Source organism: Chlorocebus sabaeus, chromosome 21, assembly GCF_047675955.1.
Source record: "Chlorocebus sabaeus isolate Y175 chromosome 21, mChlSab1.0.hap1, whole genome shotgun sequence".
Classification (NCBI taxonomy): domain Eukaryota; kingdom Metazoa; phylum Chordata; class Mammalia; order Primates; family Cercopithecidae; genus Chlorocebus; species Chlorocebus sabaeus.
In genome coordinates this window covers 14403711-14420318 of record NC_132924.1, presented here as the reverse complement: position 1 = coordinate 14420318, position 16608 = coordinate 14403711, and the positions used below count along the sequence as shown (strand labels likewise).

The 16608-nt window shown below is 50.6% G+C and overlaps 1 protein-coding gene across 12 annotated transcripts in view; it reads right to left on the bottom strand.

Annotated features, from left to right (window-relative positions):
* TNS3 (tensin 3) overlaps positions 1-16608 on the bottom strand; it is a 331575-nt gene that overhangs the window by 255068 nt on the left and 59899 nt on the right. Inside the window, exon 1 of one of the 12 annotated variants that reach the window (XM_073008860.1) lies at positions 7159-7229. The exons of 7 other annotated variants lie outside the window; for them this stretch is intronic. Coding sequence is in view for 1 of the 5 variants with exons in the window: in XM_073008859.1 (XP_072864960.1) it covers positions 4649-4726 (78 nt within the window). In the remaining 4 variants the exon portion in view is untranslated. Of the gene's footprint in view, positions 1-4125; positions 4148-4648; positions 5083-7158; positions 7230-16608 lie in introns of those variants that run through there. 4 more of the 12 variants (XM_073008867.1, XM_073008859.1, XM_073008866.1 and 1 more) reach the window with 4 other exon arrangements.

Sequence of the window (16608 nt, the reverse complement as noted above, 5' to 3'; positions counted from 1 at the left end):
ATGGACCAATCAGCAGGCACTTCCTCTCCTCCAAGGGCTTTTCCGGGTTCAGCCAGAGCAAGAGAGAGGACAGAGAGAATGGGGAGACCACAAGAGACCAGCTGCACAGAGAAGCTAACCTCTCTGCTGAGAGATTCAGAGATCTGCAGAGATATTGGGACTTCCAGCTGCAGAGAGGAACTACCCTCTCCAGGGCCTCCTCTCTGCTGAGAGCAGCAGAGGCCGGGATGACCTGCCTACAGAGAGGAGGACACTGTGGGTCTCCTCTAAGCTGTTTAACACTTAATAAAACTTATCTTCATCTTCTTCACCCTTCCCCTGTCTGCATACCTCATTATTCCTGGACACAGGACAAGAACTCAGGCAAAGACGCCACTGGCCACAGAGGTTTCCAGCCAGAAAATGGACACCCCAAAGATCCCATAACACTATTACAAGGCTCTCGTGGTATTCATGAAGTGGATATAGTATCACTTGAAGGTAGCCTATGATGTTACAGAGGTATAGTATAAACCCTAGAGCAACCACTAAAATCATGAATTATAGGTAATAAGCAAACAAGAGAGATAAAATGAAATAATAAAAAGTATTCAATCCAAATGGCAAAAGGAAATAAAAGAAAAGCAGAACAAATAATAGGTAGGAGAAACAGAAAACAAGTAGCAGGATGACAGATTCAAACATTACCATATTAGTAATCATATTTATGTAAATAGTCTAAATATCTCAATTATAAGTCAACAAAAGTTGTCAGATTTTTTTTATATATATATATATTTTTTTTTTTTTTGAGACAGAGTCTTGCTCTGTTGCCCACACTGGAGTGCAGTGGCTCAATCTCGGCTCACTGCAACCTCTGCCTCCCAGGTTCAAGCAGTTCTCTGCCTCAGCCTCCCAAGTAGCTGGGATTACAGGTGCCTGCCACCATGCCCGGCTAATTCTTGTATTTTTAGTAGAGACAGGGTTTCACCATGTTGGTGAGGCTGGTCTCAAACTCCTGACCTCATGATCCGCCTACCTCAGCCTCCCAAAGTGCTGGGATTACAGGCGTGAGCCCCTACACCAGGGCATTTTTTTTTTAAGACCAAGGTTAGAAAAGAGAGGTACCCTTGCTGAATTTAATCAAAGGGAAGTTGGAGTGGCTATATTAAACAAAATAGGCTACAGATCAAAGAACATTACCAAGGATATAGAAAGTCCTCTCATAATAATAAAAGGATTGATTCATCAAGAACACGTTAACAATCCTAAACATGTAATCACTGATATGGTTTAACTATGTCCCCACCCAAATCTCATCTTGAATTCCCATGTGGTGTGGGAGGGACCCAGTGGGAGGTAACTGAATCATGGGGGCAGGTCTTTCCTGTGGTGTTCTCGTGATAATGAATAATTCTCATGAGATCTGATGGTTTTACAAGGGGGAGTTTCTCTGCACAAGCTCTCTCTCTTTGCCTGCTGCCATGTGAGATGTGCCTTTCACCTTTCAAAATGATTGTGAGGCCTTCCCAGCACGTGGAACTGAGTCCATTAAGCCCTTTTTCCTGTATAAATTGCCCAGTCTCAGGTATGTCTTCATTGGCAGCATGAAAATGGACTAATACAATCACCTAATAAAAAACTTCATGGCCAGGTGTGGTGGCTCATGCCTGTAATCCTAGCACTTTGGGAGGCCGAGGCGGGCGGATGGACCACCTGAGCTCAGGAGTTTAAGACCAATCTGGCCAACACGGCAAAATCCCGTCTCTACTAAAAATACAAAAATTAGCCAGACGTGGTGGCAGGCACCTGTAATCCCAGCTACTTGGGAGGCTGAGGCAGGAGAATCGCTTGAACCAGGGAGGCGGGGACTGCAGTGAGCTGAGATTATGCCATTGCATTCCAGCCTGGGTTGACAGAGTAAGACTCTGTCTCAAAAAAAAAAAAAAAAAAAAAAAAAAAAGGAAAGTAAAGGACAGTGTCCTGAACCAAGCAGAAACCTTCACATAGGTGCTGATACCTACACTATAGGCTCCGTGGCCCAGGACAAGTCACAACCTCTCTTAAATAGAAAAGATATCCTCCCCCTCCTGTCTCTTAACAGCTATTATAAATGACCAAATGCTATACCATCTATCAGTTCACAGGAATCACTGGGGCAGTTTTTAAAACAGCTGACCCAGTCTCCACCCCAGACCAATTAAATCAGATTACCTGGAGGTTGAATCAGAACACTGGAATGCTGTCAAACCCCCCCAACCCCAACTCCATCCCGTGATTCCAATTTGCGGCCAAGACAGAACCACCACTGTATATAACAGACTATTCTATAAGTATCTACATACATTTAAGGCACTGTTATTATGTAGTTGTTACTATGTCGGTATCTGGTTTTTTCAAAGAGATTGCATCCTTTCTGATAACAGAGGTTGTGTGTTCAATGCTCTGCAAAAGAAGGATAATGATGCTGCTAATTATGCAGTTGGTAACACTAGCCAAGTGCTTCTGTGTCATTACCGTAATCACCACTAGTCTACAAACCGCGATGGTGAGATGCAAAACCAAGATGCAGCACCACACAGGCAAAGGATGTGGCATATGGGACTCAGGCCCCATATGCCTCAAGCCCCAGTCTCACGCTCAGACAAGAGTAGCATTCAAACACTTAACAAACACATCTCTCTATCGCAATGCAGCAGCTGGTACATACTTTTCACTCATACTGCAGTTATTTGTGTATACGCCTTCTCTCCTGTGCTAGATTGCAATTTCCTAGATGCAGGACACCAGGCTCTTTCCCCTTTGTCCTTTTAGGGCCCTGCCCAGCGCCTGGCAGACAGTGGACCATGGACCCTCAATTAATATTTGTTGACCAAATGAATTAGCCACAGTCTGTGGGCCAAGGAAAGATACTGTGACCTTTTATTCCTTACAAACACCTTTATTCCAACCAGGGAGAAAGAGACACTGTTTTCTGCAGCTTCCTTGCCCACTGGTCCACAGCTAGAAAACTTAAAGAGGGAAACAGCAGAAGCGCTGCTGCGAGGGCTCAGCCATTTGAATTGCTGGATCCCTGAGGAGTTCATTTAAGATAGTGTAATAACATCTGCTCACGCTTCATCTGTACATAACATCTCTATTGTGAAATGAGACCAGACGGGATTAGACTGCCCTTGTTTTCACCTGATACTGTGCTTTCATTTCTCCCAAAGGGGGAGAGGAGGCAGCAATGCTGAAGTATTTAGCAGGCTCAGTTCAGGAATCTAAATTGCACTTAATTGTTAGGAACAAAATGTTGGAAGGGTAGAAAGCAGGCTGCTGGTTCCACAAGGACTCCCTGAGGGGGACACAGTAATTAGTGCTGGTCTTGATTGTGAGGTCTCTTTTCAGAAAGAAAAATCTCTGCAAAATTGAACAGGGAGGTGCTCCACATGAATGCTCCACTCTGCCGAAATGCAAAACCACAGGGACCTCTCGGATAGGTTCTCCCGGCTAAAGGTCGCCTGGCAAAATGGTTACACACGCAAAAGTGCAAAGCTGCATCAGCACAATCCCTGCTATGTTTTCCTTTCAGGAAATATTCAGCTCCACCGTAGTAAAAGGATTTAGGTGGGCATTCAGGCACCTGGGAAACCTTCAGAGGCATTCTAGAGAGGCAGACACTGATGAAAAACACATTCCCAGCCCAACTTTACTCTGATATTAAACAGCCAGGAACACTTCCGGGCCTCGGGGATATTTCCCAGCCCACAGGGAGCCAGTATCTGGGGCAAGAGGGACACCCTCCACATCCAGCACAAATTGTTCCCACACTTCCAGGCAGCAGCGTTTGACTACTAAACTTTAAGAGGGAACGCAGTACACCTCAAGTAACTAGCTGAAATTTTAACAGTTTTTCACTCCACAGAGCCTTACAAAAGTTTCAGAAAAACAAATGCAATAAATTCCTGATTGTTAGACTTAGGGAAAGGGCGCTGAACCTAGCGAGAGCCAACCAGGACAGCTCTGTTTAATTCAAACACCGTGAAGGGCCGTCCTGTGGACCGCAGAGCGCCGCTGGAACCCATGCGGTCCCCAGGGAACCTGTAAGGATTCTTACATCCCAGCGCATCCCCCACATTATTGAAGAGCTAAAATGCCCTTTACCTTTGCAAGAAACACGCGAGGGACAGCAGGTCTGCGTAATGGCCAGAATCCCAATTCCATTGCAGGGAAAGGAAACCAAGAAGCCTTTTCAAAAGGCTGTTGGGTTGGAAAGAGCTAAGCCTGGACCCTCTTCCACGCTTACCAGAAGCCGCTCCCACTAGGCAAAGCTCCACTGGCCCTCTCGCTCCTTGTCCTGCGCGCACACACACAAGGGTACACACGTACCCACAAGGGTACACACGCACCCACCAGGACTCTGGCACGGACCAGCGTACACATGCCTGTACACACAGACGCGCGCTCACAAGCACGCACTCGTGGACGTGCAGACGGGGGTGCACAAACACACCGACATACGCGCACTGACAAGAGCACACGCATACACATGAGCACAGGCGGGTACACACCGGCACAGCGTCCACGGGCACCAGCGCACACCCGGCGCAGCCCACGTGCGTGCAGCCCTGAAGGCGCCCGTGCCTCGCGCCCCCGGCCCCGCACCCCAGCTCTGGGCCGCACTCACCTGGCGCCGGCGCCGGCGCGCCCGGGTTCCGCGCGCGAACCCTCCCGGTGGCCCGGGGGTCAGGGCGCGCAGCCGCATGGCCGCCCCTCCCGCCCGCGGGGAGCCCGGCCTGGCCAGGCGAGGACCCCTCCCCAGTGGCGGTCGGGGCAGAGGACGCCTCCCGAGTTCCCTGCGGACACAAGTCCCAGCAAATGGCCAACACGGGAGGAGCGAAGGGTTCTCCGTGGCCGCCGGCCCAGGTCCCAGCCGCGCGCCGCCGCCTCCACAGCCACTCCTGCCCGTCAGAAGTCAGACGCCAGGAACAAAAGGCAGGGGCGAGAGCACGGTCCCGCACGGCGTCCCTCCATCTGACACGAATTAGCCCTCCCTCCCCCGCCCGCCCCAACCGCAGCTCCCAGCGAGCGCGGAGGCACAGGCTGAGCCGCAGAACACTGGAAAAGTGGGTGAAGAAACGCCTTCCAGGCGGAGGGAGCAGGGTATTGCAGCCGCCATCTGACTGGAATTACGGACGCGCGGAGCTTGGTGCAGGGTTCAGCTTTACTAAGATTTCAAACCTCTCCTAGAACTCTGGCGAGGGGCTTAAAAGAATCAAAACCGGGCACGCTCTTCGACTTTCGGAATTTCTAAAATCTTAACTATTATCCAGTCAACTCTGCATCTGTAATGAGCAGTAATCTGCACTACCCTGGTAATCTACACTGGCAAACAGGGCATTTGGAGTGGAAAACAGGGAAACACCAAGGCAGAAAGGCTTTTTTTCTAATTTGCCTTTTCAACTAGGAAAAACTAGGAGCCTGGCCTTGCAAAGGACACGCCTAACCAGGTGAGAATTTCAAGCAAAGCTCAAAGCACAGGACCGCCCGGGGCCTTGCACACCTGGGGGCTGGGCTGCACTTCCCTGCCCCCCTCCCTATCTCCCAGCCCATCCCTCCCCCGCACCCCCCCTGCCGTCCTACTCCTGGCAAATCAGGAAAATTCACAGCACATCTCGAGTCCCGTCTTCCTTTATGGGTCTGCGATTGTAGAAGGAAATTAGAAACCCGAGGTTCAGGAGGTGAAGATGTCAGGGTGATGGAAGAAGATGGACAAGCCAGGATCCTGAAGGAAGGGTCACTTAGAAACGCCAGGAGGAGAGGTGGGCAAGATCCACAGGCAGATCCCTCCTTTCAATGCCTGTCGGACTTCACCAGCCTTCCCGGGGCAGTGGATCTTGGCTGTCTACAAGAAGCTTTGTGGCATGACTGAAAATGAAGCCACTGCCTGTGGTCTGTGGGGTGCAGGGGAAGAGATCCCTGCCTCAGAGTAAGATAGGGGACCTTCTAGCCTCAGGCCAGCTAACCCTGTACTCCTACTACTGGCCTTCACTCCAGGCCCAGCCTAGGGGTAGTGTCCCAGAGCTCAGCCTTTGTGGCTCCAACACTCTAACTTCAGATCTACAACTCCACGTGCAACTCCACATGCCTTGGATGTGGGGAGCAGTCTGGGTGGGCTAAGTTGTGGCCTTTATGGCTGACATATGTGCAAATTCCAGCCATCAATTCAACTGGCCGACGTTAACCTCTCAAGTTCTGGCACTAAATATCCATCTTTCCGTTTCTGCAATAGAAGAGCAAAGCTGCTCTTCAACTTTCAACTACAAAGGAAAAAACCTCCTCCTAGAACACACCATTCTGGGTTCCAATTCCTCACTAAATCATCACCTGGCACACAAGCAGGCATTCTCATTTCCCCCTGTCCTTCAAATGACATCATTACTCACCTTTTTCTATATTCATTCCTTCATTCATTTTCCTGTATTCATTCATCATTTTTTTCTATAGCGTATCCAAACTTTAGTTTTTTCAAATGTCTTTCCCTGAGAACACATCTGTATCATATTCATTCCAGATTCCTTCACATCTGACACAATATCAGGTACATAGAAGTGTCTACAAACAGCTAAGAACAGGACATGCTGCTGTCGTGGTTTACCCAGGGCAAACAGGCCCAGAGGTCAGTTGGATCTACCACCGCCCTTACCACGGTGCCCACGGGAACCGGCCGAAGAAATCTGAATTTAGCAATGAACAGATGGCCCCCAGCAGGATAAAACTCCTCCAACCTGAGTACCAGGATTCACACTCTCTGGGGTCCACCCAGGAACAACGGTCAGGAGCACAGGCCAGCCCACTGCCCATGCAAGCCGGAGTGGAAGGCAAATAGTTGAAGGTGGCTTTTTATTACAGGGATACCCTGAATCTGCTCTTACTTATTTAAAAGGGTAGCCATTCAGAAAACTCCCATACTTCATTACTAGTAACAAATAACATGCATGTGATAAACCTCCCGAGTGAGGACAACAAACTGATTTTTCACTGGCAAGAAACTGCTCAATCCTAAGGCCAATCCGAATTCTCCAGCAGGCCACCTCTCCAGCCCCTCTCCCTGCCCCGCTCTGACCTCCTCCTGCCAGGCTTGCAATCTAGGCTCTTACACTCCAGGGTCCTTCTGCTTTGCGCCCTTGGGCTCACCTGGGGCTTCTCCCATTCTCCTTTCTGGCTGAAAACCGCTGTCCTGGGCTCAGTTGAAGATCCGCCTCCCATCTGACCTCCCAGACTGGTTAATCATCCTCCATGGCTGAGCCACCCAAGGATGGTTGGGGCCCTGACCCTCTAGTGTGGTCATAAGTCTTGTGCCTCCAATAGGAAGTCCTAACCTTGTCTGGGATTTTCCACACACAGCACCAAACAGGAGCAATAAACACTGGTGCAGGAATGAAAACATTCTGCTTTGCTGTATTTCTACCGCATCAACACTGGTGTTCACTGCCTGTCTCAAACCACACCCTTCTGAGTCCTCCCAGAAGTAAGCTGTAGCTGAGGGTCTGGGGATGCAAAGGGACTCAGAAGCCAGGGCAGGTGGGGGCCAAGTCCTCCAGGCACAGACCCTCACCTCAAAACTTGAGTGGCAGACTGGCCTCACTCCATCTTAAGGCCACAGTGAGCTCTATGCTGCTACCCAGCTTCCGATTTTCTTCATGCTTTGCCACAGTCCTCTGTGCTTTTTACTGGCCGGGTTGTCTCACTCTAGCTTCTGACTGCACCTGGTTCCCAGGAACAAAACGAGGTTCTTCCCAGGAACAAAACAAGGTTCTTCCCTGGGAGGATGGATTCCAGACAGCTAAGGCAGACATCAGCAAACCAGGCATCAGGAAGAGAGGCTACATCTCAACCTGGATTGGAAACCCAGCTGGAACTGGGGACATGAGCCCTTCCATGAGTCAGACTTTAACACCAAGTACAAGGTTCCCTGGGAGAGAACTGAGGGGCCACTCATGCCCCTGTTTTGTCATTGGAAACTGGAGGCTGCTCCTATGCGTCCATTCCCACACACGATCCTGCATTCACCCACAGATATGTGAGCAGCGTGTGTACTTGGTGTCAGAGGAAATACAGCGGCTGGCTCACCCCGCCCCTCCCAGAGGGACGATCTACACACAGCATTAAGAGGGGGCACGGAGTCCCCAGATCATGGGAAGAACTCGACGAGTGGGCTGTGACTTGAAGCAGAAGCAGGCACTTTCCAGACAGGAAAAGAGGTGAGGAGAGGCAAAGGTGGTAAGGCACCGTGTTTTTGGTGAACTGGCCAAAGCCTGGGTGGCTAATGCACAGCTGTGTTGGGACGCTGAGGGTAGACAGGGCTCAAGAAGCAAGGACAGGGTGGTGAGCAGAATTACACAAAGCAGTGACAAGGGAGGAGGCCCTGGTACTGAGCTGGGCTGGACTCCAAGGTCATAGGGGGCTCTAACTGGCAAAAAGGAAAAAGCATCACAGGTGTATGTTCATCCTGGAGGACTCCCTGGCAGCCCTGGGAGGACACTCAGGAGAAAGCAGGAGTGGCCATGGAAACTCTAGGTAAGAGAACCTCAGCCTTGGGCAACAGCCTTAGAAACACAGATAAATGTACAGGGGAGAGGACGGCCATAGCAGTGGAGAGGTGACAGAAGATTGGTTATGCACAGGAAGATTGAGCATAAGGATCTGTGAGAAGAAAAATGGGAGCCACCTTCCTTTCCATTGGGGAGGAGCTTGCTAGTCTAGAAAGGGGAGCGTTATAGTAAGCCCTGTGTTGGAAGACAAGAATCAGATATTGGTGTGACTCACAGTTTCCAATCTAGAGATGCAGATACATCTAGAAATCAAAGTAGATGTGAATGTGTATATACGCACCAGTGCACACACACACACACACACAGAGATACTCCCAGCTCTGTCCTTGGAGTGGGGGGAGCTGGCTTCCAGTCCCTGCGGTGAGGGGGCTTTTACCCAGGCTCTTACTGACCCAGCGACATCCTAGGGGACAAGGAGTCCACCTCCCAGAGTGGTGTTAATAATCAAAGATGTCATTGGAGTCACCCCCAATGAGCCTGAAATCTCTTCTTTTTGGCCAGAAAGTAAGAGAGCACTCACAGAACAATGGGTATGTAACAAAAAGACACAGGGGCCAGCCCATAGAGGCTCCCACCCACCAGGCAAACTATAAATGACTTGGACATCAAAATAGTGATAATACTGGATTACGACCCATTGAATACAATACGAATCCAAGAGTCTTTGAGTCCCTACTGATAGAAGTAAATGACCGCACACGCTGAAAGCCTATGTGGTCTCAAAGTACCTCCCCACTTGGTGGAGGAGGAGAAGGAGAATAGCAGGAGACAGTCTCAGAGAGGCAATGGGAGGCCTGGGAGCCAGTTATTAGGAAGGGTAAAGGTCTCAGCTTACACACGTCGTGAGATGGGAGACTCAGGAGTTTTGTGCGGTGGAGAGACAGAATCTAACAGGTTGTCACTGGTTGACCTTTAGAGAGAACACATAGTCTCTAAATACTTTCCTTTATTTACTATAAAAGGGAAAAGAGTAAGTCAACAACAGAGAAGGCTTCAATCTCCACCTAATCAAGGAGTCAAGATGACCATGACCTTGGATGGGACAAGCCACGGTCGGCACCACTTGTGATTCAGAGATGAGAACAGGCATTACCACTGGGTGTTTCTGCAGAGAGGCATCATCTAAACCAAATCCTCAGCACACCTTGGCCAGACAACCCAAGGGAGGGGTGGAGAATCCAAATCCTTAGTCCCTTTGACGTGTGCTCACAGAGCCCCTGCCCTGGCCCTGATTCTCCATTCCTAGCCTGCACTTGGGGCCCCCAGACACTCTGAGCAGATGACTCCCAGCTCTCCTCTACCCACTACATGCCCGTCGACACGAAATCTGACGTGGCCGGTCCCGCTGCTCCGTGGCTTGAGGGTATTTGAGTGTGAGGGAGTTCCTATGTGCCGCCTAAAGCACATCTAAAAGTACTTTGCGGCCAAGCGCGGTGGCTCATGCCTATAATCCCAACACTTTGGGAGGCCGGGGCGGGCAGATCACCAGGTCAGGAGTTCCAGATGAGTCTGGCCAACATAGTGAAACCCTGTCTCTATTAGAGATACAAAAAATTAACCAGGTATGGTGGTGGGCACCTGTAATCCCAGCTACTCGGGAGGCTGAGGCAGGAGAATCACGTGAACCCAGGAGGCAGAGGTTGCAGTGAGCCGAGATTGTGCCATTGCACTCCAACCCTGGGGAATAGTGCCAGACTGTGTCTCAAAAAAAAAAAAAAAAAAAAGCACTCTGCCTCTGATATTGAAAAAGACTGCCTTCAGTTTAAGGAATTTCTGATATCAGCAAGTTGTTGCCAGCTCTCATCTGCAGAAATTGAGCCTGGCCCTCCCTCCTCGTTCAAAGTCAGGAATGCTGGTCACTGGGGAGCAGGAGGCCCAGGCACTGTCTCCAGAGGCCAGTCTTGTACCTGGGCCCTGCCCAAGCACAGGCTTTGGGAAAATCCTCCCTCTCAAGACCTCCCTTCTGTCTCTTTCCCTGTGCAGCTAGCTTGTGCTCCATCCCACATCCAGAAGGGACAGTGTGCCTCCCAGGGCACTCACCCTCTGGGACACTCGGGAAGTGTTCAGACACATGTGCATCTCACCTTTCCAGCAAACATCTTCCTACCTGTTCCCCAGGGCCATGCTGGAGGGGGAAGACCGGCAGAGGACTTTCGGGTACATGAGGTCCCGGGGCTCAGGATATATGCATGGGGCACCTGAAAGACTGGAGAGCTGGGGAGCTGGCTTCCAGTCCCTGCGGTAAGGGGGCATTCACCCAGGCTCTTACTGACCCAGTGACATCCTAGGGGACAAGGAGTCCACCTCCCAGAGTGGTGTTAATAATCAAAGTTGCCATTTGTGAAGTGCCTGATCCTCAGGATGGTTCAAAGCTGGATTTATCCAGTCAGGTGGAAGCAGGACTTAAAAGCAATATTGCTTTGTACTTTACACGACGCTGTTTCTCATGAAAATCACACACTCAGTAGATACGTGATGAATGAGAGTCCACTGGTCACAGAGGAGAGTGCATTTATTCCACCAGTTTAACCAAAATGTCTCCATTGGCTACAGAGTTTCTGGGCACACAGCCTCTCCCCACCCATGGGAGGCCCCTGGGGTATGCAGGCTCAGGCTCTCAATGAAGTGTCATTCTGCAACTGCCACACTTCGGGGCTTCTTCTGACAAACAGATGGTGACTTCTGACATCCTTCGCATGGTGTTTTTGCCCGCCCTGGAGAAACCAGCATTTGTCCTCCGTTTCCCTCTGCTCTGGGGAATAGTGGGAACAGTGGGAAGTCATGGAGTTCCTTCCCCTGACTTTGAGAAGTAAATAAGAAATGCTTTCCCTACAAAATTCGCCCTCCAGTGGGTGCTTCTTCCCTCTTCCCTGCTCAAAACAGTAGCTGTTTCATTACAGAATGTGCACAGGAGAATTAAAAAAAAAAGTGTTAAATTAAGGTGGCTCTCCCAAGCCCCCTCCAGCCAAGGCCCTGGTAGGATCTCGTCCCTTTCCCTCCCTTCAGAGGAGCAGGAAGAACCAGGGGCTGGTGCCAACAGGAGCATCTTCCTTCCTTCACCTATCCATGGATGGAGGATGGGGGTGCCCGGCCTGAGAGATAAATAACGGCCCACCTGTCTCCACCCCTAACAAGCACAGAGCACATCTTTCTCATGGTAAAATGAACCCCCACAGCTATGGGCTGTCTGTGTGCCTCCAAAATCCATATGTTGAAATCCTCACCCACGAGGTGATGATATTAGGAGGTGAGGCCTTTGGGAGGTGCTTAAGTCATGAGGGGAGACTCTGCATGAATGGGGGTCAGGCCTTTAAAAAAGGGACTCCACAAGACCCTTCGCCCATTCTGCCATGGGAGGACACAGATGGAAGGTGCCTTTGATGAACCAGGAGCCAGCCCTCACCAAGACAATCTGCCAGAGCCTTGACCTTGGACTTCCAGCCTCCAACTGTGATAGCTTCCAGAACTGCCTGAGGTCGCAGAGCTAAAGAACCACAAGCCCAAGTCCCCAGGTCCAGCTTACAGACCTACTGCTACCAATGGGTGTCCCAGAACCCAAGCACGGGAGAGCAGAGCATCCCCGCACTTCCGACAAGTCAGTTTCCTCCTGTCAAATGAGCTGCCCCACCTATTCTAACCGAAAATGAGAACACGGGAAACTGTCTAGTTAAGAGGTGCCCTGTGCTGAGGACATCACGATTTACTTTTCCACTCCTTGCCAAGCCAAGCATTTCTTCACCATCAAGTTGACTCCAAGTGGAAAAACCCTGCAGAGTTAGTTTGTACAAAAAGCCTGGAGATCCATAGTGTCAGGACGTACTCTGCCACTTTGAGCACCTCAAACACTAAAAACAGAAACAGGTATGTTCACTTCCTCCGGCGGGGGTGGGGCGTGGAGAAAAAGGACACAGTTGTTGGTGTTGTGCCTGGCCTTTTAAACTCTTCCGTGATCATACATCGAGATGCGTAAGAGGGCATTTTTTCTTTTTCTTTTTTTTTTTTTTTTTTGAAATGGAGTCTCACTCTGTCACCCGGAGTGCAGTGTGGTGCAATCTCAGCTCACTGCAACCTCCGCCTCCCAGGTTCAAGTGATTCTCCTGCCTCAGCCTCCTGAGTAGCTGGGACTACAGGTGTGCGCCACCATGCCCAGCTAATTTTTGTATTTTTAGTAGAAACAGGGTTTCACCATATTGGCCAGCCTGGCCTCTTCCAGAACACTGAGGAAGAACTAGATGGTAGCCCATGCCACTGGCCACGAAACGGAAGGGCTTTCTACACTCCCCTCCCATAGAAATCTCTGTTAAGGCGCCCAAGGCTCTAGGAAGTTTAACAACCTGCTCAGCTTCAAAACCTGCGCCAGACCCTTAAACAGGGTGCTGAGGGTAAGAGGACCCAACCTGGTTCTCCCCTCTCTTGGGGGACTGCCACGCAGAGGTTGGGGCAGTGGGAGGCGGGTCACCCACAGATAGCCATCTCAGTTACCAGTGTCCTTTCAGAAACCTCTCTAACTGAGCCCTGTCCTGTCACACCTCCCCAGTTTCTTCCTGACCGAAAATGCCCCAACATTCCCTGACTTAGATCAGAAAATGACGACTGGACCACATCTGGAACTGTGGGTAATGAAGCCCTAGGGGATCCCACCCGGGAGCAGCCTGGACAGTTCTCAGCCAACACTGCTCCTCAAATCCCCTGTAGGAGCTGGTTAAAAACATACCGACATCACACGAACTCCACCCCTACTACTTACATCACAGTCAGAGTATACCACAGTCTTGGGGGAACCCTAGGCAGTGATATTTCTTCACCATCTCCCCGGGGGTTCTGATCTATAGTTGGGTTAAGGAGCACAGACTCATGGGATTTGGGGACAAAGGCAGGTGCCCTGCTGTCCTGGAGCCTGGAGCCTCCCCCAAGAGGTCTGGACTGAGGTGGGCCAGAGAGCTGCGGCTGACCCTCACCCCACTCCTCTACTCACTGCCTGAGGTTTTATTATTAATTATTCTGGGCCACAGTTTCTTCGTGTGCTAAAGCAGATGATCAAATTGCAACCGACTTCAAAAGCTTCTTATGAGGATTATGCCAGACAGTGCACGGAGGGGGCTGGGGTACCACACCCACCATCATCCCTTCTCTTCCCTCTGCTATGAGGAGTTCCTGCAGCCCTTAATGCTTTGAGGGTAAGGAGGGAGATTCTTCCCAGACAGTGTAAAACTGATACATGGTTTCTGAAGAAGTTGAGCTGCTTTTATTAATATTAACAAATTTTAGCTACTTACTACTGAAGTTTTTTTTAAAAGCAAAAGTTGTTTATGTTATTATTGCGACTACGAGTCGGTATTTTTATGCCCTGGGTGGAGTGAGGCAAGCAGGGCTGGAGAGTCAGAGCCTGCTCTGGAGAAGCTCAGCAGAAGGCAGGGTCTTGAGGGCCATCCCCCACTAGTACAGAGTCAACCTCAACACTCCATCTTCCCATACAGGTGGAAGATGTGCCCTCGTAAAAACTCCAGGCTGGCCCTGGTCCCACCACCATCAGCGCTCCAAGGGAGCTAATAATTAAATGCCTCTGATTTAAAGTTCAGTGGGAGGTGGCCCTGCCTTTCCACACACAGGGGACTCCCAGGTCCCCAACTGAGTGTGATGCTCTTGCCTTGAAGTAATCCCTACTTTACCCAAATTTAACCCCCAAGAAGTTTCCAGTACATGAAAAGCACGCTTGCAGTAGATAACACCGCAATGCTCCAATCCAGAAAAAAAGGAAAAACTAAAATTGCCATCCACACTCAAGAGAGCAGAAGTGAAGAGCAGAGGCCCTATCTGTCAGCCACGTGTCTGGCCAGGACCCGGCCTCCCGAGCCTTGATCTCATTTCACTGCCCAAGGGCTGAGGCTCAGACCTTAAGCATCTTACCTGAGCCACCTGTCTCACGTGGCATCCACATCGGGTACCCCCTGGCCTCGCACGCAGTCACCACACAGCAGCACTGCTGTTCCAGAGCTGGACTGAGCGCCCAGGACCTGCCATCACTGGAGGAGAGCTCCTTCCTTACGGTCTTCCTGCATCCCAGCCCTGTGCAAATCCACAGCATAAGAGACTGAGGAAAACCCCTCCCCAGGCGGCCCAGGATGTTGAGGTGGTGAGGCTAGGCGCCTGTGGGCGATTTCTACACATCCGTTTTCAGCTTCCTAAAAGATTCAATGTATTGTTCTTATAATTTTTTTAAATATCACTAAAGTATACTTATAGCATAGTACTTACAATCCTCTTATCCTCCTTATTTAAAAAAAAATTTTTTTAATGCTATTCAAGCAAAGAAAAAGGCAGTTCAAGTCCCACCTCACCACTGGAGCTTCTCATCCTGTGTCTGCAATGATAGCCATCACGGTCCACCCAGGCTAGCAGGGAACAGACACAGGCTTGCAGTATACCCCACTCATACTATAAACTACGCATGTGCCAAGACCGTGGGTCTCTCACTTTGTGTGCTCAGCACCGGCCTGGTAAGACACGGCTGTGCTCAACAGGGGCTGCGGATGGAATGACTAAATCGACAAAGACAGACGCCAGGTTTTAAGGTCACTCTCTTGACGACCACACCCCTCAGTCACGCCCTGGGCTGGGCCTTTGGAGCACCCTGGGCTGTGGCCTCCTATCTGCTGCCCTTTGAATTTCTGATTAGATGGTTTACAATTATACCGGCAGGGTTCATTTGTCCATTCATTCATTTCCAAGCTTATAGCCTAGGAGGCAGCAGAGAGAAGATAAAGCCAAGGAGGCGGTGGACCCTCCAGGGTGAAGAGGGAGGCAGGCAGTGTGTGTTGCGCTCCAGTGTAGACTGGGCCTTGCCCAAAACAGGTAGGCAGAGGCTCAGGAGCAAAGAGTAGGAGTGGGGCGGAGGGCAAAGCAAAGAATTGAGGGTGATTCCTCAATTCCTGGACATGTGTTGACTTCAACTGGACTAAGAATTAAGAGAGATAAGGGGCCTGTGTCGGGAAGTGGAGGGCAAGCGTGGGTGGGGACCTCCAGGAGTAATCAGCCCTCAGTGGAGCACTGGGGACATTAGATTTGCAGGCATGCTTCTGTCGAAATTGCTGAAATTGCAGGGGGCAGCGGCACACACTGGACACGAAGACACTTGTATCAGTGGGGTTCTAGGAACTGTTCCTCCCAGCCCTCTAGGTGTCCACCACTAGTCACCAGCACAAAGTACTGGGGACAACCCTACAGTTCCATCAGCTGGCCAGGTCCACATTGTGCATCTTCCCTGCATGAGGTCGGGAAGGTGAAGGTCAGAGGGACAGCAAGCCAAGGTCCCCGCCTTCCAGGAGCCCTCAGCATGGCCCCAAGTCTATGCCGCCATCCACCCCTCCACAGTCCTAACTCATCAGTGCATAGCTACTCTGTGCAGCAACACACACAGGAACCAAAGCCTCCCAACGAACCTCAGCCCAGAAGAACGCGGAGAAAACCGCGGCTCACCAGCTCATGCGGGCGCTGCCAGGTGCTAACCCCAGATGCACATGCACAGTGGGCTCCAGAATTGTCCCCAGCCACCCTGGCTCTCATCCTCCAACTTCTGACAGAGTCTCACTGTTGCCCAGGCTGGAGTGCAGTGGCACAATCTCAGCTCACTGCAACCTCTGCCTCCCAGGTTCAGGCAATTCTCCTGTCTCGGTCTCTCAAGTAGCTGGGACTACAGGCATGCACCACCACACCTGGCTAATTCTGTATTTTTAGTAGAGATGAAGTTTCACCATGTTGGTTAGGCTGGTCTCAAACTCCTGACCTCAGGTGATCTACCCGCCTTGGTCTCCCAAAGTGCTGGGATTATAAGGGTGAGTCACCACCCACCCCCCACCCCTCCAGCTCCTAATCTTCACGTTTTTCTTGCCTGCGCCAACTTTCCATGGCATACAGCCTGCTGTAACACATCCCATCTTTGAAAACACAACCCTCCTTGGATTCCTATCCAGACTTCCCATACCTGGCCTATTTCTCTGCTGTTCCCTTTATAGGAAACCTTCCTCAAAGGGCT